At 41.5% G+C, this 25,983-nt stretch overlaps 1 protein-coding gene and 1 long non-coding RNA gene across 5 annotated transcripts in view; one reads left to right on the forward strand and one right to left on the reverse strand.

Moving 5' to 3' along the window:
* Positions 1–19,100, forward strand: part of LOC144052585 (uncharacterized) — a 31,383-nt gene extending 12,283 nt beyond the window's left edge. For both annotated transcript variants that reach the window (XR_013294250.1, XR_013294249.1), the window contains 2 exons: positions 1,752–2,098; positions 18,824–19,100. This is a non-coding gene — a long non-coding RNA (uncharacterized LOC144052585). The remainder of the gene's footprint in view (positions 1–1,751; positions 2,099–18,823) is intronic.
* Positions 172–25,773, reverse strand: prx (periaxin). Of its 3 annotated transcripts, none has more exons than XM_077566785.1 (9): positions 25,537–25,773; positions 18,822–18,877; positions 18,008–18,115; positions 16,726–16,851; positions 16,011–16,179; positions 14,965–15,158; positions 14,359–14,588; positions 3,384–13,717; positions 172–2,016 (listed from the first exon to the last, which is right to left on the reverse strand). In XM_077566785.1, the coding sequence occupies exons 1-9, from the start codon at positions 25,592–25,594 to the stop codon at positions 1,766–1,768; spliced, it is 11,526 nt and encodes a 3,841-aa protein (XP_077422911.1). In that variant the 5' UTR covers positions 25,595–25,773; the 3' UTR covers positions 172–1,765. The 3 variants fall into 3 exon arrangements, with proteins under 3 accessions (XP_077422911.1, XP_077422913.1, XP_077422912.1); XM_077566787.1 differs by lacking the exon at positions 25,537–25,773 and adding an exon at positions 22,808–22,893; XM_077566786.1 differs by having other exon boundaries at positions 1,959–2,104.
* Between the last annotated feature and the right edge of the window lie 210 nt (positions 25,774–25,983).

A 25,983-nucleotide genomic window follows, 5' to 3' on the forward strand; every position in this document is an offset into this window, starting at 1 on the left:
TTTTGGGGTACATTTGATTGGTTGGGTACTTTAAATTCTGCCTAGTAACAAGTGCCAGAAGAATTCTGTTGAGCCACGGCATCTGATAACTAGTTAAATAGTTATTTCATTTTTGTGTTGAATCACAAATGATTTGTGCAGCAGCTTATTATACTGTCATGGAAATATACATGATGTGTAAATATATTATTTTATTTATTTAATATCTTCACCAACAATCTCTCAAATGCAGTTGTGTGATAACACATTTACTGTAGCACTTAACAAATACATACACGTTCAAACCAGGAAAGTCATCGTTTCTACACAAACATCTCAGTGTGTATTGACTTATACACTTTATCCAGCATTTGAAAATTGTAAAATAAATGTAAAATTTCACCTGCAAAACAGGCACAGCAACCAAAGTCAAAAATATAAATGCATATACATTCTGAAATGTCTCTCATAAGAAATGTGATGATGGGCTGTAGTGCTGTCATATTTTTCCATCAGTTTTCTATTATTACAGAATCTAATCTCTTAAAAAACAGTAATTTGTACTAAAAAAACACACACTATTAACATTGTAAATATGAAGGTGAGGTGTATATTAATTATATGGACGACCGACCATTCATTTGTATTCTATACTGCTTATTCCACACAAACTGTGTCCATATAGTAGTATATATGAGAAGAATAAGTCAAATTTAGCAAGGTATTCCTAATTCAAGATGTATGGAAACAAAAAAAAGAAGAACTAGAACAGCAGCATTTTGGTCTAAATGGTTGACCAATGCCAGATGTATACAGGTATTCTCCACACACACACAAAATATTTTACAGCATGACTGACATGCTAAAAATACAAAATGTGTCACCATCTCAAAGAATCCTCAAAGACACACAAACCAAAGTGACAAAAACTTTACCATTGCTACTCTCGGGGAGTACAGTATGGTAATAAGAATAAACTGCCTCCACAAGGGACAAACTTGTATGTACATCGTCCTCTGGCAGTTACTGTCAAATATAACTAAAACTACAATGAAATTGCTTCACAATAAATCCCCTTTGACATAGCGTGTAAAATCTTGAAAATACCTCAAAATACACTAACACACTTGGAGATGCAGTAACAAAAAATATGTAACAATTAAAAATTAAAATGTAAATATATATTACTCTGCTAATAATGCTGCTTGGTTGCATATTCATCACATGAATGCAGACACTCCCCTACCTATGAACATTCTACTCGCATTCGGACATGGGAAAACCTCCATGTTAGTAAAAAAAAACAAAATCATTTTAAAGCTGTCTGTTTTATTTGACCATTTATGACTGAAACATCTTCTAATTACAGTAGTAGATTAACAGCTTAGTTGTTCACAATGGGTACTCCTGCAAGCCTCTGGCCAATAGTTTTAAGACTGGATTCGGGTTCGAATTTCCAGCCCTCTGTCTGCGGATGTGACGTCGTTTGCGCATTGTGTCATTTTTCGTCAACAGGTGGCAGTAGTGATTCGTAATTTAATTTTCTACATTCAGTATCTTTAAAGTGTATGTTCTGGTATGAGGGGAGGAGACTGTAGTGACTAGGTATTCAACGAACATAGGTGTGCAAGAGAGAACAGGCGCTAAATAATGCATAGCGAAAATAGAAAAATGGCAACAATTCACAAACAATTTAAAATACGAACAACCTTCTGTAGCATATTTTGTTCGTACATTGGGGCATGTCTGTAACCCAACTTTTCATTTTGCAGGCGTGCCTGGCTCCTCAGAGGTCTGACGGCGGGTGAGTGATTACCACCGATTCACCCTCTGAGGTCCCGGCTGCTGTGGAGTGCCGCGTCGTCCTGGCGGTCTTGGTCACCATTGTAACTGAGCCTCCTCCCCCCGGGGAGGAAACTTCCCTCGTGGTGACGTCAGAAGAGTGCTGGCAGAAGGATCCCGACACGTTGGCCTCGCCTCCCAGTTCTCCCCGTCGCTGTGCCCGAGGAGAGCCTTCCGGCGTGATCTGGAGGAAGCCTGCCAGGCAGGAGGCCAGGCCAAAAAGGACAGGCGGCGAGGAGGGAAAACAGCAGGAGAAGCGTGTAAGACAGAAGGGAAGGTTAGTCTTTGTAGCAGAGAGATGAAACAAGATGGGATAGATAGTTAATAAAAGAGACAAAACATCACAAATCTAAGTCCATCTATGCTATTCACTGGTGTTAGGGACCAAGCCGTCGGGGCAAAGAGTGAAAATTCATGTGTCATGGATGGCCCCTTAGTATTTTTAACCAATTGCTTACATTAATAGTTAGCCCTTAAATATACCCCAAACTATAACCACTTAACGCTTCAATATGATTTCAAACTGATCCAACTACATCCCACGTAGAAATAAATGCCTTGTGATTTAGCGAAGATTTAATTTTTGAAAATATGAACCGAAACGTGTGAGGATTGTGCAAAGGGCTCTTTATTTTTGGTTGGGCATGTACTGTACCCCAAGTTAAGCAACTCACCGTTAGTCTCTGTATGTCACATGCATTTATTCCCTGGCACTATGGTTATTAACTCATTCACTTCCAGCCATTTTCACTGAAGCAACCCCCTTCGCTCCCTGCTGTTTTACTGGATTTTGACTGATTTTAGAAGGTCAGAATATTGTGTTCTATTGCTGTAAAAACATGGAACCTACCAAACTAAAGATTACAGTCTCTTCTTTCATCAGGTAAAAAAAAAAGTAAATTTCTATCTGTTTCCGTTTTGCGGCAATTAGCATTAGAATATAGCTAGGTTTCATCATTATTCACAAATATTTTTGCAATAACTACCGTTGCTTCAACCATTCTCTTCAGTTCAGAGGCTGCGTCAAAGGCTTCTGTATGCTCTAGCATATATATATATATATTTTAAAGTATAAATACGGAGCATGGTAATATTTAAAATAGAACGTATTTATACGTTTTTCGGGAGAAAATGAGTTAAAACAAAGTGACGATGTTCAGCATCTTGTCTTGGCTTATCTAAACAAAGTGAATGGAGGCGGTATGGTCTGAAGAGATGCCAGTGGAGATACTCATTAAAAACATGACCTCTTTTCATTCGTTGCTTATCTACACACAGAGAAGGTCTAAATCATCCGAAAGTTGACTAAAACTCCATACACCATTTTTGACATCTAAGACATTTTTGTAAGACTTTTTTTGTATGTGAGAGGTTATGTGTTTACTGCACAATTCTAGTGGAGAGGGAAGATTGTACACGTATTGTTTTCTCTTTAAGTACAGTATCTACTGTATACACAAACATCAAATACCTAGATTAGTTGTTTGCGGTTTAAGTACTATTTAACAAACAAAAAAAAAGTCATGAAAATAACGGCTTTCAAGGTGAGAAACCAGGCCTACCTGTGGAGTGAGGCTTCAGGGTGAACTTGGGGACCTTGAACCAGGGGGGAGTCTCTATCCCCTGGGGCTCTCCTCTGGTGTCTCCCTCGCTCCAGGTTTGGACCTTTGTCGAGCTGAATTCCATGGTAAAGGCAGCTGGTGATCCTGAACTTTCCCGATCCAGCCTTTCCGTCCTGGAGTGGTGTGAGACAACTTCCTTTGAGGAGTCCTCAACGAAACCTTCAAATGAAACCTTGCTGGGTTTTATCTGTAGCCCTGTAGGAGTTTCCCCTGACCATAAAGGTTTGCCCAATCTGGTTGCCATTTCCAAGTTGGCGTCACCCGCAGCTTTCTTTCCATAAGGGGAAGTGAATTCCACATTTGGAAGTTTGACTTTTCCACGAGATGCCATTTCTTCATATTTGAAGCCCTTGTGAGGACTTGAGTGTTCTTCAAAGTGCAACCTTGAACTTGGACCTTCTGTCTTGAATGTGACGTCAGTTGACCTTAATGGGCTGGCACACGCTGACATTCCAGGTGTGCTAACAGATGTCTCTATGGACTTTGTTTGAAACTTGGGAATCTTCACCTTGGCATCACCTGTATTTAAAGTCACGTCATCTGGTTGAGGTGGATTTACTAAAACAAAAACGGCTTTCTTTACTTTGGGGCCCTCGTATTTGATCTCTGGTCCACAGATCTCCCTTCTCCCTTCTGGGGAGGACAAGGAGGGTAGCGGGACACCAAACTTGGGTATTTTTATCTTCTTGCCTAATTTGTCCTCTTCTTCATCCTGTGCCGCGCCAATATCAAAGTCTATGTCTGGAATCCTGGGGATTGCACTCGATGATGATGGAAGGCCACATTCTGCTGAACCTTGTTTGCTTTTCACACTTGCACTTGTTAACGTAACACCTGGCATTTGAATGTTAATATTTCCCTCTTTGTGTCCGTTGTGATTTGTGGATGTCAGACCAGAGACCCCTGGATGAGTAATCTCAATGTCGTGCTCAGCTTTGACACCACCACCGTATTTTTTTTTGGGCATTCCAATGTTGAACTTTGTTCCCTTCACTTTGGGCCCTTTGATTTTGCTGTTGGTTTCTACATCAGGTACTTCCACCTTGGTGTCTCCTTTTTGAAGTCGCAAGTCCAGCTCCAGGTCTCCTTTTGGACCTGTGATATCCAGTTTTGGCAACTTCAGTTTCAGACCCGTATGCTCTCCTTTTAAATGCAAATCACCTTTGTCTTTTGGGATGGATATGTCTGTCTTTGGCATTGTCACTTCTGGAATGCCAGTGTCGGCATATACTGTCTTAAAGTCCGTTTCTGGTGCCTTGGGAAGGGACACGTCTATTGACTGCATTTTGAGTTCAACTTCTGGTGGTTCAATGTTTGCGGATTTGCCTTTTGGCATGCTTCTGACTTTTCCCTTTGGTAGGGATAAGTCCACATCAGGCATCTTGAATTTCGTCCCTTCTCTCTCATAACTGGAGTCGAGTTTTATTTTTGGAAGTGTCACGAACAGGTCTACTTTGGGGACAGTCACGTCAATAACAGGCTTTTTGGGAATTTTTAGGTCTCCCTCATAGGTTCGGATGTCACACTCTGATACGTCCACCTCTGCTTTTGGGAGAAGAACTTCCATTTCTGGTGATTTAGTGGCTGGAAGTGATAGCTCAACTGAGGGCATCTTTGCCTTGGTCTTGGCTTCAAAGTCACTACTTGGCTTTCCCAAATCACCATCTTTTGAAACAAATCCTGGCATGGAGAACTTTGGGAGTTTGATAGTGACATCGGGTGCATGGAAGCGACCTTTCCCTTCCACATCAACACTGGTATCTGGTTTAGGAATGCCAATGTCTGCACTTTTTAAATTGACATCTAATTCAGGACAAGACACACAGACATCTGTATCTGTTTTGGATATTCCAAAAGAGGGCTTTTTGACTTTCGCTTTTTTGCCCTTGACTTTGCTGTCCAAGCCCAACTCCACAGATGGCGCCCTGAGAGAAATGTCACCCTCAGAGCTTTGTCCTGACACCTCCAACTGCCCACTCTTGGACTTTCCACCAAACCTGGGAAGTGTAAAACTGGGGACTTTGAGAGAAACATTGGGCAAATCAAAACTTCCTCCAGAAGAAGGCCGGCTTCCCTCTCCTTTCAGGAGCGCCACTTCCACATCATCACCTTTTGGTTTGGTGAGGCCAAAGTCAAGATCCACCTTCGGAGCTGAAATGTCAACAGTAGGAAGTTTGACTGTGCCACGTTTAAGAGAACCTGAACTTGCGCCTTCTTCTGTCATTCCAGCCAGTGCTGGGATGGCGACTTCTCCACCTTTTACGTCACAACCCTCCAAACTGACATCTACAGCTGGAGATTTAATTTTAGGAAGGGAAATATCAACTGTTGGAATTGTGACTTTTCCAACTTTAATGTCAGGACCTTCAATATCTATTTCTGGACCTTTTGGTTTCATTTTAGGAAGAGAAATATCCACAGAAGGCATATGGAACTTTCCTCCTCCTTTGTCAACATGCCCTTCAAATCTTTTTTCTCCTGCTTCTACTTTGGGAAGTGAGACATTGATGCCTGGCATATCAATCTTTTGTCCACCAAGGTCTTGACCTTTTATTTTAACATCACCCTCTGGAAGTTTGACTTTTGGTAAAGAAACATCCAATGTCGGCATTTTCAACTTCCTTCCTTTGATGTCAGGGCCTTCAATGTCAACATCTCCCTCAACTTTGGGAAGTGAGACATCGACATCTGGTATTACTATGTTTCCTTCCTTAATTTCTGGACCTTTAATTTTGATATCACCCTGTGGAAGTCTGACCTTTGGTACGGAAACCTCAAATGTTGGTATTTTGAACTTTCCTCCTTTGACCTCAGGACCTTCAATATCCAGGTTTCCTTCAACTTTGGGAAGAGAAACATCAACAGTTGGCATGGTGACATTTCCACGATATTTAACATCAGCACCTTCAATATTGATTTCTGGACCTTTTGGTTTCATTTTAGGAAGAGATATATCAACAGAGGGCATGTGAAACTTTCCCCCTTTACCAAGATTACCTTCAATCCCTATTTCTCCTTCTGCTTTTCCTTGAGGCAATGACATATCTAAGTCTGGCATTTCAATATTCCCTCCACTGAACTCTGAGGCTTTTAATTTGACACCACCCTCTGGAAGCTTGACTTTTGGCAAAGATACATCAACTCTAGGCATTTTAAATTTTCCTCCCTTGACATCAGGGTCTTGAAGACCAACACCACCCTCAACTTTTCCTTTAGGAATTGATACATCGATGTTTGGAATTTCCACCTGACCTCCCTTTAGATCTTGACCTTTTATTCTAAGACCACCTTCTGGAAGATTGACTTTTGGTAAAGAAACATCCAACGTTGGCATTTTGAACTTTCCTCCTTTGACTTCAGGGCTTTCAATTTCAAACTCTTCCTCAACTTTTGGAAGTGAAACATCAATGTCTGGAATTTCCATCTTCCCTCCCCTTAGGTCTGGACCTTTTAGTTTTATACCACTCTGTGGAAGATTGACTTTTGGTAAAGAAACATCAAATGTTGGTGTTTTGAACTTTCCTCTTTTGACATTAGGGCCTTCAAGGTCTAGGTCTCCTTCAACTTTTGGAAGAGAAAGGTCAACCGTTGGCTTGGTAACTTGTGCACTTTTAACATCAGGGCCTTCAATATTTATCTCTGGACATTTTGTTTTCATTTTGGGAACAGAAATATCAACAGAAGGCATATGAAACTTTCCTCCTTTACCACCACGCCCTTCAATTCCTATTTCTCCTTCTGCTTTTCCTTTAGGGAGTGACATATCTAAGTCTGGCATGTCAATTTTACCCCCACTAAACCCTGGGCCTTTTATTTTAACACCACCCTCTGGGAGATTGACTTTTGGTAAAGAAACATCAATTGTTGGCATTTTAAACTTTCCTCCTTTGACATCAGGGCCTTCAAGCTCAATGCCACCATCAAAATTTCCTTTGGGAAGTGACACATCGACATCTGGAGTTTCCATCTTTCCTTTGAATTGTGGACCTTTTAGTTTACCACCACCCTCTGGAAGATGGACTTTTGGTAAAGAAACATCTAATGTTGGCATTTTGAACTTTCCTTCTTTGACATCAGGGCCTTCAATGTCAAAATCTCCTTCAACTTTTGGAAGTGAGACATCATTGTCTGCAATTCCCATCGTTCCTCTGAGTTTTGGACCTTTCAGTTTGACACCACCCTCTGGAAGTTTAACTTTTGGTAAAGAAACATCCAATGATGGCATTTTGAACTTTCCTCCTTTGACATCAGGGCCTTCAGTGTCAAATTCTCCTTCAACTTTTGGAAGAGAGACATCAACGTCTGGAGTTTCCATCTTTCCTTTGAATTGTGGACCTCTTAGTTTACCACCACCCTCTGGAAGATTGACTTTTGGTAAAGAAACATCTAATGTGGGCATTTTGAACTTTCCTCCTTTGACTTCAGGGCCTTCAAGCTCAACGCCACCTTCAAATTTTCCTTTAGGAAGTGAGACATCGATGTCTGGCATTTCCATCTTCCCTCCCTTGAGTTCTGGACCTTTCAGTTTGACACCACCCTCTGGAAGATTAACCTTTGGTAAAGAAACATCTAATGTTGGCATTTTGAACTTTCCTCCTTTAACATCAGGGCCCTTAACTTCAACGCCACCTTCAAATCTTCCTTTAGGAAGTGAAACATCGATGTCTGGCATTTCAATCTTCTTTCCCTTGAGTTCTGGACCTTGTATATTAACTCCAGCCTCTGGAAGATTGACTTTTGGTAAAGAAACATCCAATGTTGGCATTTTGAACTTTCCACCTTTGACATCAGGGCCTTTAACCTCAATGTCACCTTCAAATTTTCCTTTAGGAAGTGAAACATCGATGTCTGGCATTTCGATCTTCTTTCCCTTGAGTTCAGGGCCTTTTATTTTGACACCACCCTCTGGAAGATTCATTTTTGGCAGTGAAACATCCAACGTTGGCATTTTTAACTTTCCTCCTCTAATTTTAGGGCCTTCAATGTCAAAATCTCCCTCAACTTTGGGAAGTGAGACATCAATGTCTGGAATTTCAATCTTTCCTCTCTCGAGATCTGGACCTTTTACTTTAACACCACCCTCTGGAAGACTGACTTTGGGTAAAGATACATCAAAAGTAGGCATTTTAAGCTTTTCTCCTTTGAAATCAGGGCCTTCAAGATCCAGGTCACTTTCAACTTTGGGAACAGACACATCTGCAGTTGGGATGGGGACTTTTCCACCTTTAAATTCAGGACCTTCAATATTAATCTCTGGACCTTTTGTTTTCATTTTAGGAAGAGAAAGATCAACAGAGGGCATGTGAAACTTTCCTCCCTTGCCAGCATGTCCTTCAATTCCTATTTTTCCTTCGGCTTTTCCTTTAGGGAAGGAAATATCTAAGTCTGGCATTTCAATCTTTCGTCCCTCAAGTTCTGGACCTTTTAGTTTCACACCACCCTCTGGAAGTTTGACTTTTGGTAAAGAAACATCCAATGATGGCATTTTGAACTTTCCTCCTTTGATATCAGGGCCTTCAATGTCAAATTCTCCTTCAACTTTTGGAAGAGAGACATCAACGTCTGGAGTTTCCATCTTTCCTTTGAATTGTGGACCTCTTAGTTTACCACCACCCTCTGGAAGATTGACTTTTGGTAAAGAAACATCTAATGTTGGCATTTTGAACTTTCCTCCTTTGACTTCAGGGCCTTCAAGCTCAACGCCACCTTCAAAATTTCCTTTTGGAAGTGAGACATCGACATCTGGGGTTTCCATCTTTCCTTTGAATTGTGGACCTCTTAGTTTACCACCACCTTCTGGAAGATTGACTTTTGGTAAAGAAACATCTAATGTGGGCATTTTGAACTTTCCTCCTTTAACATCAGGGCCTTCAAGCTCAATGCCACCTTCAAGATTTCCTTTCGGAAGTGAGACATCGACGTCTGGAGTTACCATCTTTCCTTTGAACTGTGGACCTTTTAGTTTACCTCCACCCTCTGGAAGATGGACTTTTGGGAAAGAAACATCTAATGTTGGCATTTTGAACTTTCTACCTTTGACATCAGGGCCTTCAATCTCAACCCCACCTTCAAATTTTCCTTTAGGAAGTGAGACATCAATGTCTGGCATTTCCATCTTCCCTCCCTTGAGTTCTGGACCTTTCAGTTTGACATCACCCTCTGGAAGATTGACCTTTGGTAAAGAAACATCTAATGTTGGCATTTTGAACTTTCCTCCTTTAACATCAGGGCCTTCAAGCTCAATGCCACCTTCAAGATTTCCTTTCGGAAGTGAGACATCGACGTCTGGAGTTACCATCTTTCCTTTGAACTGTGGACCTTTTAGTTTACCTCCACCCTCTGGAAGATTGACCTTTGGTAAAGAAACATCTAATGTTGGCATTTTGAACTTTCCTCCTTTAACATCAGGGCCCTTAACCTCAATGTCACCTTCAAATCTTCCTTTAGGAAGTGAAACATCGATGTCTGGCATTTCAATCTTCTTTCCCTTGAGTTCTGGACCTTGTATATTAACACCACCCTCTGGAAGATTGACTTTCGGTAAAGAAACATCTAATATGGGCATTTTGAACTTTCCTCCTTTGACATCAGGGCCTTCAAGCTCAACCCCACCTTCAAATTTTCCTTTAGGAAGTGAGACATCAATGTCTGGCATTTCCATCTTCCCTCCCTTAAGCTCTGGACCTTTCAGTCTGACACCACCCTCTGGAAGATTGACCTTTGGTAAAGAAACATCTAATGTTGGCATTTTGAACTTTCCTCCTTTAACATCAGGGCCTTCAAGCTCAATGCCACCTTCAAGATTTCCTTTCGGAAGTGAGACATCGACGTCTGGAGTTACCATCTTTCCTTTGAACTGTGGACCTTTTAGTTTACCTCCACCCTCTGGAAGATTGACCTTTGGTAAAGAAACATCTAATGTTGGCATTTTGAACTTTCCTCCTTTAACATCAGGGCCCTTAACCTCAATGTCACCTTCAAATCTTCCTTTAGGAAGTGAAACATCGATGTCTGGCATTTCAATCTTCTTTCCCTTGAGTTCTGGACCTTGTATATTAACACCACCCTCTGGAAGATTGACTTTCGGTAAAGAAATATCTAATGTGGGCATTTTGAACTTTCCTCCTTTGACATCAGGGCCTTCAAGCTCAACCCCACCTTCAAATTTTCCTTTAGGAAGTGAGACATCAATGTCTGGCATTTCCATCTTCCCTCCCTTAAGCTCTGGACCTTTCAGTCTGACACCACCCTCTGGAAGATTGACTTTTGGAAAAGAAACATCCAATGTTGGCATTTTGAACTTCCCCCCTTTGACATCAGGGCCTTCAAGCTCAATGCCACCTTCAAATCTTCCTTTGGGAAGTGAGACATCGACGTCTGGAGTTACCATCTTTCCTTTGAACTGTGGACCTTTTAGTTTACCTCCACCCTCTGGAAGATGGACTTTTGGTAAAGAAACATCTAATATTGGCATTTTGAACTTTCTACCTTTGACATCAGGGCCTTCAATCTCAACGCCACCTTCAAATTTTCCTTCAGGAAGTGAGACATCGATGTCTGGCATTTCCATCTTCCCTCCCTTGAGTTCTGGACCTTTCAGTTTGACACCACCCTCTGGAAGATTGACCTTTGGTAAAGAAACATCTAATGTTGGCATTTTGAACTTTCCTCCTTTAACATCGGGGCCCTTAACCTGAATGTCACCTTCAAATCTTCCTTTAGGAAGTGAAACATCGATGTCTGGCATTTCAATCTTCTTTCCCTTGAGTTCTGGACCTTGTATATTAACTCCACCCTCTGGAAGATTGACTTTTGGTAAAGAAACATCTAATGTGGGCATTTTGAACTTTCCTCCTTTGACATCAGGGCCTTCAAGCTCAACGCCACCTTCAAATTTTCCTTCAGGAATTGAAACATCGACGTCTGGAGTTACCATCTTTCCTTTGAACTGTGGACCTTTCAGTTTGACACCACCCTCTGGAAGATGGACTTTTGGTAAAGAAACATCTAATGTTGGCATTTTGAACTTTCTACCTTTGACATCAGGGCCTTCAATCTCAACGCCACCTTTAAATTTTCCTTTAGGAAGTGAGACATCGATATCTGGCATTTCCATCTTCCCTCCCTTAAGCTCTGGACCTTTCAGTCTGACACCACCCTCTGGAAGATTGACTTTTGGTAAAGAAACATCCAATGTTGGCATTTTGAACTTCCCCCCTTTGACATCAGGGCCTTCAAGCTCAACACCACCTTCAAATTTTCCTTTGGGAAGTGAGACATCGACATCTGGTGTTACCATCTTTCCTTTGAACTGTGGACCTTTTAGTTTACCTCCACCCTCTGGAAGATGGACTTTTGGTAAAGAAACGTCCAATGTCGGTGTTTTGAACTTTCCTCCTTTGACATCAGGGCCTTCAAGCTCAATGCCACCTTCAAATTTTCCTTTAGGAAGTGAAACATCGATGTCTGGCATTTCAATCTTCTTTCCCTTGAGTTCTGGACCTTGTATATTAACACCACCCTCTGGAAGATTGACTTTCGGTAAAGAAACATCTAATGTTGGCATTTTGAACTTTCCACCTTTGACATCAGGTCCTTCAAGCTCAATGCCACCTTCAAAATTTCCTTTTGGAAGTGAGACATCGACGTCTGGCATTTCCATCTTCTTTCCCTTGAGTTCAGGGCCTTTTATTTTGACACCACCCTCTGGAAGATTCATTTTTGGCAATGAAACATCCAACGTTGGCATTGTAAACTTTCCTCCTCTTATTTTAGGGCCTTCAATGTCAAAATCTCCCTCAACTTTGGGAATTGAAACATCAATGTCTGGAACTTCAATCTTTCCTTCTTTAAGTTCTGGACCTTGCAGTTTGACACCACCCTCTGGAAGATTGAATTTTGGTAAAGAAACATCCAATGTTGGTGTTTTGAACTTTCCTCCTTTGACATCAGGGCCTTCAAGCTCAATGCCACCTTCAAATTTTCCTTTGGGAAGTGACACATCGACATCTAGAGTTTCCATCTTTCCTTTGAATTGTGGACCTTTTAGTTTACGTCCACCCTCTGGAAGATGGACTTTTGTTAAAGAAACATCTAATGCTGGCATTTTCAACTTTCCTCCTTTGACATCAGGGCCTTCAAACGTAATGCCACCTTCAAGTTTTCCCTTGGGAAGTGTGACATCACTGTCTGGCATTTCCATTTCGAGGTCCACATCTTTGCCTTTGGGAAATGTCAGGTCCACACTGGGCAGCTTGAATTCTCCTTGAATATCTGGTCCTTTCAGATTAACTTTTTGTGATTGGGATTCATTAAAATTAGGTAGGGTGAACTTCCCCTCTCCACCAATGTAATGGCTCATGTCTACTCCTACCTCAGCAGAAGGAAGATGGAATTTCCCTACACTTTCTGCACCATCAACATTCAGATCAGATGATCTCATCTTTGGTAAAGAGATATCAAGTGCGGGCATGGACTTTTCTGGTCCTTTAAAAGTGCCCTCCACCTCGTCAGGAAGTCTCCTAACATGGAGGTCCACGTCTGGCATAGAGAAGTCCATTTCAGGCTTCTTAACCGTCTTTACGTCCATGTCTGATGTTCCTTTAATTTTGGGTAAAGAGATGTCAACAGAAGGCATTTGAAGCGATGGAACGTTTCCTGAGATGTCTCCTTTGGCATGTCCTTCTGGGAGAACTATACCACTTCCTCCTTTTATTTCCACAGTTGGAACGCTGATTTCTCCTGGTTTGACCTTAATCTTGTCATCACCAATCTCATCCAAATGACGTGACAGTCTCATTTTGGGAAATTTCAACTTTGGCATTCGCAGTTTTCCATCACCTTTCCCTGTTTCGATGTCAATTTTTCCCATTGTAACTTCGGCATCACCTTCCCTTACTTCAATTTTCGGAGCTTTGATTTCCACCTTTCCCTTCTCAGCGGGTAAAGATACGTCAGCTTTGGTGGAGGGGAGGGCAAACTCCACATTCGGGGAATTCAATGATGCGCCCCCCAGCTCCACATCTACACCTTTCCCAGCAGGCAAACTGAACTCCAAAGATGGCGACGGAATGTTTACCTCCGGCTTCTTCAGTTCTATGGAAGCGGACTTGTCATCCTTACTCTTGGGAAAGTTGATTCCAAACTTGGGGCTTTTTCCTTTGACTTTCACCTTGGCTCCGTGAATCTCAGCCGGGGAGACCTTCACCTTCGCGTCCAGTCCTCCGCTGTCCTCTTTTCCTCCACTCTGACCTTTTATCTTCATCCGAGGAAACCTGTGAATACATTTGTGTTAGGATGAAAGCTGCCACTGAAAATAGAGAGAACAAAAATCCTTATTACACAAACGGCCAGCAGGTGGCAGCAGAGCAAAAGAGATCAAGTAGGGCCATGTTGAAAAAAAGCTATTTTACTCACATTTCTAAAATTATTACTATACTATTAAATAATTACACTTCAAGTCCCTGTGAAGTCAAAGTAAATGTCTTCTAAATTTGACACACCACAGAGAGGATTGTTAAAAGAACAAAACAGATGAGGCTTGGAAAATAATGAAAAATCAAGCCATTGTCTCCGCTCTCAGACACTGTGGGTGTTTCCTCTGACACTGAAACCATGCTCTGCAACTTTCAGCTGTCAATCACACATCTACTACGACCTGGAAAAATGGATGCTACTCGTCTAGCATCTTACTTTTGACTACACATAACCAATCTACATGTTTGAGCTATGAAAATACTTTGTATAGATGCATAAAGCCCCCAGCTGGCTGGAATATATGCGAGCCGGTCATTGTGGGGTTTTTCCATGGCATGACAATGAGGCACTCTAAAGCGAACACAGATCTATGCGTCTACAATGAAAAATGACTCAGGACAATATTCTAGAAGACGTTATGTAGTTCACTTAGACCAACCTGATTTTCCTCTTCGCCTTCACTGCAGCACCCCCTTCTGCCTCCAGGTGGTCGCTCCGCCTTTGTTTGAACTTGGGGAGGCAAAATTCTACATCCACATCGCTCATCTCCAGCCGGGGCGGTGTTCCCTCGATCACCAGCTCCTCGCGCCGCTTCTCCTTCAGTCTCTTCAGTCCAAAGCGACCGCCTCTCTTCTTCTTGGCCTTGAATGGCTTCATGGCCTTTACGCTCTGAAACATAAGAGGTCATCTTTTTGTAACTATCACATATCAATGACAATCTTACTGTGACTTACAAAAGGCAATATGTTTCTTAAGAATAAGAAGTCGGTAGTGTGCAGTCACTCTACAGTAGGATGAACAATGTCCTCTTTTGCCCGGACATGTTTGACACTTTTTTTACTTCTTGTCCCGGCGTACTTTTTTTGTTTTGTTACAAATTTATAAAAAATGTCCTGTTTAGAGTTAAAATATTGTCAAACTAGTAAAAGTTCCTTCATTCAAAGTAGAATTCATGCATGGCATGTCCCTGATTAGCCAATAATAATGTCATATTTAACAAGCTAGACACCCAGTAAAGTGAGGACAAATTCAAAATTTTAATTACCATTTTGGCCATCTTGGCTTTGGGAGCTTTGATGTCCATGCTGGGCAGGCGGGGGCGCAAGCAGACCTCCTCCCCTTGGACCGTCCTCTTCACCAAGAAACTGACTTTATAGGGTTCGGCGCACTGGAGAATCTTTAGAGCGTCTTCATAGCGCACGTTGTCAAAGTAGACCTTGGCACTTAGGAGCTGGTCACCTGGTGTGGATAAAAGGGGAGGGGTCAGCAAGAAAAAATTTTGGACTCCTGGAATGTGGCTGCAAGCCGTTCTTGGATATTGTTGTAGATGTTTTAATGAAAATAGTTTTGTTTTTTTAGAGATATGACTTATTTTTTTTAAATGACAATTCTTGCAAATATACAACTTTTTCCTAAATAAGCTATATGAATTTTTGGGGGAAATACACAACTTTTTTACTATGTACATCTTGTTTTCAGAAATATAACACTTTTCTGGGGAATATATATTTTTTGAAAACATTAGCTTTTTTTCAGAAATGTAAGTCATTCTTTGGGAATGTACAGAACTATATATATATATATATATATATACATACAACCTTTCCTGGAAACTTATAACTTTTTTTCCCCCCTGATTAAAAAGAAAAAAAAACTGAAATATAGAGTACTTTTCCCTTAGAAAATTATTTTTTTCCCCCAGAAACATCACTTCTCAATAAAAGATAAACTTTTATGGAAGTATACAATTTTTTGCTAATTGGAAGACAATAAATATTAGCTATTATTAGTAGTGGTATTTTTACTGGTTTAGAAGTGGCGACACGCACACATGATCCTTGCATTTCCTTTCCATTTTTTCCACCCAAGTCAAATAATCTGTAAGCCATTTATTTTTAAGAGTAATGTAAAATGAGTTTGAAATGACAAATTGTTTGGGGCTCGAAGTTTGTGGTCTTTTTATTCCTAAAACTGTTAATGTTGGAAAAACGTTTTAGGGAGTATCTACTTTTCAACTACGTCTTGATCCATAACCACTGCAAATAGCGAGTGTTGACTGTAATGGGGAGCAGTCGTGTAGCATGCGTGCACCTTGCTGCAGGCTGAGATGTTTTGCGGCCGGCGAGTCCTTGAGGACATCTTTGATGAAGATGCCTCGCTCTCCGCCGCCTGTCACGCTGTAGCCACTAGCTCCAGCCTCTGCCTCCGTCTCCACCACGATCTCCATCGGAGGCTCGGCAGCTTTAACCGTGGTCTGGTCCTCAACCACAAATAAATGCAACGTTTTTCAGTCTCAAGTGTTACAGTCCATGAAGCTAAAAGTGTATGTGAAATGGAATGATGAGCAGTACTTCTTTTAAAGCTTAGATCCACCATATCAGTATAACCCAAGGAAACCATTCAAAACAAATCAACATGCTAAAAAGCTAGCATTAAAGTGCAAAAGTCGGCCAAAGCATCAAACGCAACACTCTCAGGACTTTATCATTAAGGGCAACACCGTGAACTCATGGCTAGCATGTCTGCCTCCCAGTTGTGAGGTCCGGGTTTCAAATCTCTCCTCTTCTTCCCATGCTTATGTAGGTTATTTTCTCACATTCCAAAAATATCTTCATGTGTTAGCGTCACTGAAGACTCTAAATTATCCATATGCATGAATATAAGTGTGAATTCTAGTTTGTAATTTTTTCCTACATTAGTATTCTAAAGTGCTGAGTCTACGTCATTTTATGTATTTTTAGGAGATGACTTCAAAGTTTGTAGTTCAATACGGATCGTTGTTAGATTGATGGCTAAGGGGACTTACTGTCTGCTCGTTAGAAGGTTCCGGGTCCATCTCGGGTTGGGCCAATAGGCAGGTGGACGCTCTCAGGTGACTTCTCTTCTGACTCAGCACCTTTTTCAACTCTGCATGGAGCTTCTCCTTCTGCTCCTGTACACAACACAAATGCTTTTTGGAGGGAGGAAATATTTGATTTTTTTTTTTACAAATATACAACTTTTTTCCCCCCCAACAAATATAAAACTTTTTAAATCTGGAATTCTACTACTTTTGATTCTGAAATAATAAACTTTTTCTGAAATGTATGACATTTTTCAGAAATATTTGACTTTTTGGGACTTTTTGTGAAATGTGCTATTTTTTTCTAAAAGTATTACTTCTTTGGGAAATATACAACTTTTTGGGGAAATATGTGTATAGATTCGTATTCTTTGGAAAACATTACAAGACTTTTTCAGAAATATATAACTTAATCTATAATACAATTTTTCCTGGATACATCCTAATATTTTCCAAAAATATACAATTTTGCTGGGAATTATCAACATTTTTATTCCCAGAAATAAGTTTTCTCCAGAAAATATACGACTTTACTTTTTTACAAATATGCAACTTTTTGCCCTGGAAATAAAGTGTACTTTTTCTGAAATATACGTGACTCTTTGAAATATATATTTTTTTCCTTTGAAATACTTAAAAAAAAAAAATTCCAAATAAACAACTTTTTCTTGGAAATGTAAAACTTTTTTTTTATTGTACATTTTGCGAAAATGAACTTTTCCTTTTGAGTTTTTCTGAAAACATACAACTATCTTCAAAAATAAATATTTTTTTCAGAAATATATGACTTATTCTAATATACTTGTAACTTTAACTTTTAACTTGAAAAAAAGTACACCATTTGGAAAAATGCCATATTAACTAAGTTTCATCTCCTATTCTATGGTAATTCATCAAAAATAAGCCACATTGTTTGTTGTTGATGCCCTGGTGAAAAAGACCACTGACATCTCTGCTGACTGCGCACAAATGAAAGTTGTTTATGTGGCCCGACTATTGTGGTCCACAGTAGTGTAGTGATTAAGCGGAGGCTGTGCCAGCAGGGCTCATCAGTAGCAGCCAACAAAACTATCTGTAGACACTTTTATATTTCCTCAATTGTAGAAAGTCTTTCCAGAAGAATGGAAAGTGTTTGATTGTGGAAGCAACTCCACACTGTCCCAACATTTTTGTATGTATGCATATGTGCATGTATGTATGGAGATGTTGATAAATAGGCTACAGTAAGTCTGTATTTGCGTCTCACCACTCTCTCTGGACTCTCGTGTTCCTCTGCAGAGGTGCTGTGGTGAGGGTTGCGTTGTGGGCCAGTGTGGGGACTGCTGGAGGGGGGAGACCGCTTCTTATCTTTCACCTGTGCAGAGGAACAACAATGTGATGGGCCTCATATTTTACAATGTGTGTCACTCAATCTTTTTTATTGTCTTCGTTAATGATAGAATGTTTGTATTGACCCGCACTGAAATTATATTCAGTAATCGTCATTTTAGTTTGAGTCTCACCGTGGTCTCTACGTTTGAAATAAAAATCGCTAGTCACTTTTATATATATTAAAAAAAGAGTTACTAGGTGGGTGGGGAAAATTGCTATGAAATGGAAGTCAAGTTAAAAAAAATGAGTTTTTGTCCCCACGTGTCCCCAAATGAACCTTTTTCAACATGGCCCTGGTTGATCTCTTATACTCTGCTGCCACCTGCTGGCCGTTTTTGTAATAACTACCATTGCTTCAACCATTCTCTTCATTTCAGAGGTTGCATCAAAGTCTTCTGTATGCTCTAGCATAAAAAAAAGCCCATAAAACGTATAAATATGTCTTTGGGACACCTCAAACATTTAAAATATTTCAAATAGAACGTATTTATACGATTTTGTATTTTGTATAAATACGTCTTTGGGAGCATGGTAATATTGAAAATTGGACGTATTATATGTTTTTGGGAGCAAATGAGTTAAACTACAGAGGTTGCTACAAAAAAAAGTGAAAAAAAATGACCTGAGCAATAAACTCTAATTGTTGTGGGGTCGTAACTAGTCATTTGAGATGTCTGCGTTTTCCTTACAGCGTGATCTCTGCTGGCGCTGTAAACATGGCTGTCCTCGTCTTCTCTGTCAGAATCTGGAAGGGGAACAACAGAACACATCATGGAAGCATATTCAAGCATATTGGTGGTATATAACAACAGTTGATTTGTGAAAGCGGTGTTAAAAGAAAAAAAAAATTCATCACCATACATCAGAGTCTCCTGGAGCGCTAATGGTCTTTAAAGACATAATCTCATCTTTAACACTACTGATGGAACTCGATTACAACAACATTCTAAACTTAAGATCATCTTTCAGACTGTTCATGCGCCTTGCTTTTTTTGCTGCTGTTTTGGTTAGCAACACATTTCAAATGGACTTGGCGGTTAACTCGTGTGTGAACAATTTCCTCTGTGAACTTGCAATGCAATTTTTCTGCGATGGGGTGAAAAGGAAGGCGTTTATCTGCCTTAAGTAGATGACGCACCTACCGACTTATTCGGGGGTTTATTGCAGCGAGGGCCGCTCAATCTTAAAGTGAGCGGCACAGAATGCGAGTTATGTCATCTTGTGACCCGCTGGAAACCAGACACCCACCTACACACCCCAAACGGGCTCGCCATTCCACACGCGCAAATACACACACACACACACACACACGCACATACACGCACATACATAGCCAAAGCGAAAAAGTGATCACATGAAATAGCTGTAGGTCTGCAGAGCCAAGCCATTCCTAAAATGTTGAGGGGCTGGGATGTCAGGTTCTACACACTCTCAACTCAACTGAACTTAATTTATGAAGCACTTTAAAAACCACCACCGCTGGAAGAAATTGCTGTACACAAACAAGAATCAAACATATGTTAAAAATAGGTGCAGATTGTTATGCCGAGTGGATTTCCAGAGTACGTAATTTGGGTTTTATGATGAGTTTTAAAAAAAAATGGTCATTGATGGTCTTTGCAGAAGTTGCACCAACAACAGAAAAAGTTCCAGGAACAGCTGGTCGGCTGATCTGAGGCACTGGGCAGGAAGCGTGTGGGGATGGAGAAGCTCAGAAAGGTACGGCAGGCGAAGACAATTTACAGCCGGGGTCTCAAACTCAATTTATGTGGGGGTCGCTTGGGCGTGTCTGGGCCGCATCAACTATCCCACAAATAGGGTTCAAGTATTAGAAAAAAGTACATCTAATTAGATTTTTAAAATCTTTATTTAGTAACAGTTCAGAACATTAACGGTTCTTCAGAACGTGACCAAGATTGGTGACCCTGGTCCTCTCGTTTAGATGAGTAATGACGTCTAAATTCTTGAACACCGCAGCTTTCAAAAAAGGCGGAGGCCCACACTAACAATCAACTTTGATGTCAAGTAGGGGGCCACGAAAAAATCATCCTGTCGGATGCAGACACCTGATTTAGAGATACAATATACAGTAAAAATAAATAATACAATCTTAAAATAAATTTTAAAATGCACAGGTCGCCAGTGGAGGGAAGGTCAGAATTTGAATTATATGGAATAATAAGCCCTTTCTGACACAGTAAGGAATAGAAAAGCACAGAAACCTTGTTTCAAATGTAGGCAGTAAAAATTAAAAGTCGTCAGAAAATGACAATCTTGTAAAGTATGGATGCCAGGAAAATATTCAATAATTTAATTTAATTGTAACTTTTTTTATCTCCCAACACTGACACACAAAACACGTCCTCTGACTTCCCGTTTGACTCATGAGACAAGAAAATAAGTGCTGACAAAATCGTCATCCTCATGATCAAGTGCGGAAAGCAAGCTTTCGTTCTGGTGTTCCAAAAAATCAAATCAGACCATCTCGCAGGAAGTGGCTCCATGTAAACAGGAAAGTGAAATTTCTTAGAAAGATGCCCGCCTATTTTGTTAGTCAACAGAGTGGTACAACATTCACTCATAAGTTCAATTAGTGCCCTGGCCAAACTCAACTAAATTTACTCCTTTATCAAAATAATTCCATTTGAGCGTCTTCTCAATGCTCCACTTATGTGTTTTCATTTTGTATTCATGGGTTTGGCTGTTTGTCCCAACAGCTGAAAGGCTACCATGGCTCTCATTTGACTCAAGCAGCGTCATATCTGAGGCTCACTCGTAACTCAGACTTTTGCACAAACCAAAAAATGGAGAGAAAAAAAATCAACCAAGGGACAAAACATAGAACTAAAAACTTGTAAATCAAGCTGCCCCTGTAAATACATGCTAAGAGTCGCATGGTGCGTAATGGCGTGTTTACAAGGCCCTTCCTCCACTGGCATGTGCCGGGAAGTTCACCCTCCATCAGATGTCAAACTTTGTTTCCTCCCTCCCAAGCCCCAGATCCACTCTTGACCCAACTTCCTGCTCGAAAATTAACCCCGCTCACCACCACCACCGCCCAAAGGAGGACGCCAGGAAACCACCATCGCGATCCATCATGTCACTTTTGGTCTTTGTTTACGCTGAAGCCTCAAAGAGTTCATGCGATGTCGTTGAGCTGCGTACACGACCCTGCCATGCTCTGACTCTGAAGTAGAGTCCAGTTCTTGGCCTCCATCACACCAGCTGGAGGCTTCAGATGTCTCACATGTCAGAAGCAGCATGACACCACATCTGATCCACCTTCAACCAGACAGGAATAAAATTCCAAACGTGTTGCGACCAGGGGTCGGTAGTAACAATAGATTTTTCGGACAACAGTCTACATTTGAAGACAGCTGCCTTTGCTTTTCTTCTTCCCACCAGGATTTCAAAGACACCCTTAACAGGTGTCTAAACCAACGGTAGCATCTTCAGCTAGCATGTAGTTTGTCCTAGCGGTGTCGTTGCAGCAGTCCTGCTGTGGCTCGTGTTGCAACAGTAATGATTAGCATGCTGAGCCCCGGAGCGCGGAAAATGTCTGCTTGCACCTCGATCAAATTCACCAAAATACTATTCCAGTACTTCCGCCACAACTTAAGATGCATACTGCGTACGGAGAAAAAAAAAAAAAGTCCATAGACTGACAATGGCTTTAATAGTGACTTACAGTGCAGTGAAGACGAAGAATGCATGCTGGCTGAGAGCGTGAAATACCATGTGATTTTTTTTTAAATTCAGATATTCTGCAGATCTTGTACAGTACAATTCAGTGGTACCTTGACTTACGAGTGCCCCAGCTTGTGAGTTTTTCCAGTTATGAGCTGTTCTTTTGTGTTGTGAGCTAAACATTTGAAGAGCAAGGAAGGCACTGTGATGCACGGCCATGTGGGCACGTCGAGTTTATCTGTTAAGCATGAACCGCTGCATAAACCCAACCAGAAACTTTCACACCTTGACAATCCTGGTAAGGGTCCAAAAGAAGGAACGTTTTTGAGGATACCACCCTAGCGACAAAACAATGGAAACCCTACAAATACAATGACGGTGTACAAAGAAGACATTTTAGTACAGACGCAAACTACATATCTTGGGTGTCATCGTTGTGCCCTCGCCTTGCGACATACCAGGCTGGGGCGGGTAAGGTGGGGGGGGGGGTCCATTACGGTGTAGGAGGGGGCAAACATATCCAATGACCATCATGCCGCAGCTGTCACTGGTGTGTAACGCTAAGACCAAGGCTAAACGAAGTCAATGCCATGCCAGAACCTCTGACAGCTCTGCGTCACTTTTCTGACTTTCCGCTGATTTTCGGACCTCGACAAAAGCTGTTTTATCCCGACAATCTGCAAAACCTACCCAGTGTGGCTTGTCTAAATACTGAAATGAGGTAGTTAGTTTGCATTTAGTATTTCCATGAACTCTTTAGGCCAGCCCCTTTTACAAAACACTCTAAAAGTCATGGTTACACACACTACTCAAGTGTTTGTTGAAACAGCAATGCTATTGTTCTGCCATGTGCAGTCATTCCGCACTGTGCAGGCCAAGCAACTTTTTTGCAAAACTTCCCATGACAACTACAGGACAAAAAAAAAAACTGACATTTTTCCCCAGCTACTAATTAGAGCGTTAAAGAAAGCTTGAAGGCACATCCTACCTTCTCAGGGTCTCCCTTCAGAGCTTCAATCTCAGCCTCTCTCTTCTTCCCGCCTTAAAACTTTCAGTCTCTCACTCTTGTTGGTTGTATTTCTTAAAATTGCCCCCCCTCTCTGTCGATAACGTTCACCCCTCGTCACCAACCAGCCCGTGGCTCCCCTCACTGAAAGCCTCGGGCCCGACACGGGACCACAGCATCTCCGGGAGGGACGGGGCCAACTACCTGATTGGCCAGTGGGCAGGAAGATGCCCCCATATTAGGTCAGCGGGAGGCGGGGGCTGCGTTACTGATAAAGTAGGGAAGGAGAACAAGATAACAAACTTTGAGACACGGCGAAGCGTCTATGTAAGAAGATTGAGTGCGTTTCTACTCACTCAACTAGCACTGATTTCAACAGAGGTTTTCATTATTTTTTTTTAGCTAATGTTGTCAGACTGGTCATTTTAGGAATGCGGAGAGAAAGTTCTGATGGGCTCGCAGAATGCCGGTCCCGGCGGCGGGGGATGTTGTTTAGAGATTATTTTTAAAGCAAAGGTTCAAAAATAGAAAGAGCAGGATTTGGAGAAAGGGTGAAGCTTCCTCTCACTATGCTCGAGCAGCTGCAACAGTGTGTGTGTGTGTGTGTGTGTGTGTGCGCGCGCACGCGGCTCTCTATTATTAGTGTGCGTCTGTGTGTGTATTATTAGTGGGGTAAACAGTGAGTCCTCCGAACTGCACAAATTGAACCAGCATAAAATTCCTGCTTTGTGATGAGGTGGATTGATGTCAAAACACAAGACGTGTTCCCAGACTTCCCTTCATCTGAAACGGAGAGCGTAAAGTCATCCAGAAGCTACGAATCGAATCCCGCACCATACTGCAGCCGTACTGGGTTTGGAATGTCCTTGGGATTGTTGTTGTGAGGGTAGTTAGGGTGATACAGTATTGGGATGTTGTCGCTGTGGATGCTGGAATTTGGTCAGGTAGGAATTGTGGTGTTTCCAGAAGGCTGCTTACATTTGTTGAGAGGATGTTGTGGTGAGGATACTATTTGGATGTTGACATCGGGATGGTATCAGATATTTGTTGGCATGCTTTCAGTTTGGTGTTGGAATAGAGTTCAGTTCTGTTGAAAGGGTGTGGTTGAGGTTTTGGATATTGTAGACATGGAGATTTCAGGGGTGGGTGTTAGATTGGTCAGTTTTGACGGGATTTTTTGAGATTTTGTTGGGATGGTATTATGTTTTTTTTTCAGGATGTTGTGGGTAAGGTATCTAGTTTGTGTTGGGATTTTATTTGGATGTTGAGATTTTGTTGGGATGATATTGGCATTTTGTCTGGATGTTCTGGAGATTTGACGGGGATAGCTTTGGGATTTATACAGGATGTGAAAATGGTGATGGAATTTTGTCAGGAAGTTTAAGAGATGACATCCGTATAGTGTTAGGATTCAGCCGAGATGCTTTGGGGATAATGTTAGGTTAGGTATGCTTTTTGAGATGGTGTTGGTATCGGGCTAGGATGTCATGACTTGGGGATTTTGATGGGATGTTGTGGGGATTGTCTCAATAAAGTCTTACAATTGAGATGTTTTATCATAATTAATCCTTTATTGATCCCCAGAGGATAAATTCAAGAATAGTTTTATCAGTGTAGTGTCTGGATGTTGTGAAGATTTTGTGGGAATGTTGTTTAGTTTGTGTTGGGATGTTATTTGAATGAAGGGATTTTGTGAGGAGATATTGGGATTTTACCAGGATGTTCTGTTAATCTTTGGGAAATTACTTTGGGATTTAATCATGATGTTATGACGATTTTTTGAGAAGGTGTTGGGATTTTGTCAAGATTTTGTAGAGATTGCATTCCTAGTGTTAAGATTTTGCCAAGATGTTCAGGGGACAATGTACTGGTGTGGTAATTTTTGGGAGGTGGTGTTGGGAGAGTGTTAGGATGTTGGGGGCATAATGTTGGGATTCTGAGGGGATGTTGGGGGGAGATGGCCTCAGTATAGTGTTCGAATGTTGTCTAGATGTTTTATGATAACATAACATCAGAGGATAAATCCAAGGATATCATCAGGATAGTATTTGGCTGTTGCTGGCTTTGTGTTGGTCTGGTATCAGGATTGTGTTGGGATGCGGCGGCTGCCATGACTGTGTCAGCAAACATGGACTTTGATCCACAAAGTCTGGATTTCCATTTATTCAGCGATAAGTTTGGGGTATCTGGGCTTGGATGCGGTTCAAGCATTGATCCAGCTCGGATACCGTTGTTTAGTTTTGTAGCGGCCATGTTGGTTTACTTCCCCAAAGAGAAATAGTCTAAGGATTAACGCCATCTAGCTGTGTAGACAGTTACGTATTGCAATCAAGAATGTAGACAAGCCATCAAGCCAAAAGCCATTCAACAAATGTATGTCTAGTTGAGTTGACTCGCAATTTTAAATGACCTCATAAAACTGTATCCCCTTTACGAGGTAACACTATTCTGGAAACATGGCCACAACTTGTTAGTAAAATCAACAGATATCAAGTGCCTTTTTCTAGTACACAGCAAACTAGTAAGAGAAGTGCGAACATGGATTAATGGTGACAATGTCAACTAACTGTTGTCACATTTTACATCTTAGCTTGATTGATGCAACCCGCTGTCGTTAATAGCTCATCACCCAAGAGACAATATGACGTCTTTGGCGGTACTCAAACTTTGGTACTTTGTGCCGATCCAGACCGAAAGTTATTCATCCTGACCTGCATCAGAGGAAGGTGTCCAGGTGACTCGGAATATTCCACGGAGACACTCACACATGGTCTGCAGGAGGATGCCACTGGAGCACACCAACACAGCAGCCTGCACTCGGGAGGCTCTCGAGGTGGAGGCGATCCCGGGGTGGCTTTGACGCTTTGGGGCCGGCACACCAGCGACGCTCTCAGTGTGGCTCACACCGGAGGATGGAAAAGAGGGAGGGGGTCCAATCCAATACCCAACTTTGCATCCTCAACCCACTGCGTGTGCGTGTATAGACAGAACAGAATAGGTGTGCATTAGCAGTTGAGGACAGTCAGCACTTTGCTCAGTGTCCATGCAAAGCTCTCATTGTTGTTAGCGTTGGAGGCTTTAGCGCAGGCTGTTGTTGGTGGGCTTAGTGGGGGCTGCATGCTGGAAGGCAGACTGTGACCCCCAACGCAGAGCACAAA

This window comes from Vanacampus margaritifer, chromosome 5 (genome assembly GCF_051991255.1).
Source record: "Vanacampus margaritifer isolate UIUO_Vmar chromosome 5, RoL_Vmar_1.0, whole genome shotgun sequence".
NCBI classification, from domain to species: domain Eukaryota; kingdom Metazoa; phylum Chordata; class Actinopteri; order Syngnathiformes; family Syngnathidae; genus Vanacampus; species Vanacampus margaritifer.

Excerpts from the sequence above, each read along its gene's own strand:
- prx (XM_077566785.1), bottom strand. The coding sequence starts at position 25,594 with ATGTGTGAGTGTCTCCGTGGAATATTCCGAGTCACCTGGACACCTTCC. Across the intron at positions 15,159-16,010 it reads ACATCTCAGCCTGCAGCAAG|GTGACCAGCTCCTAAGTGCC; the intron begins GTGCACGCATGC and ends TATCCACACCAG. Across the intron at positions 2,017-3,383 it reads CCTGAAGCCTCACTCCACAG|GCTTCCTCCAGATCACGCCG; the intron begins GTAGGCCTGGTT and ends CCTGCCTGGCAG.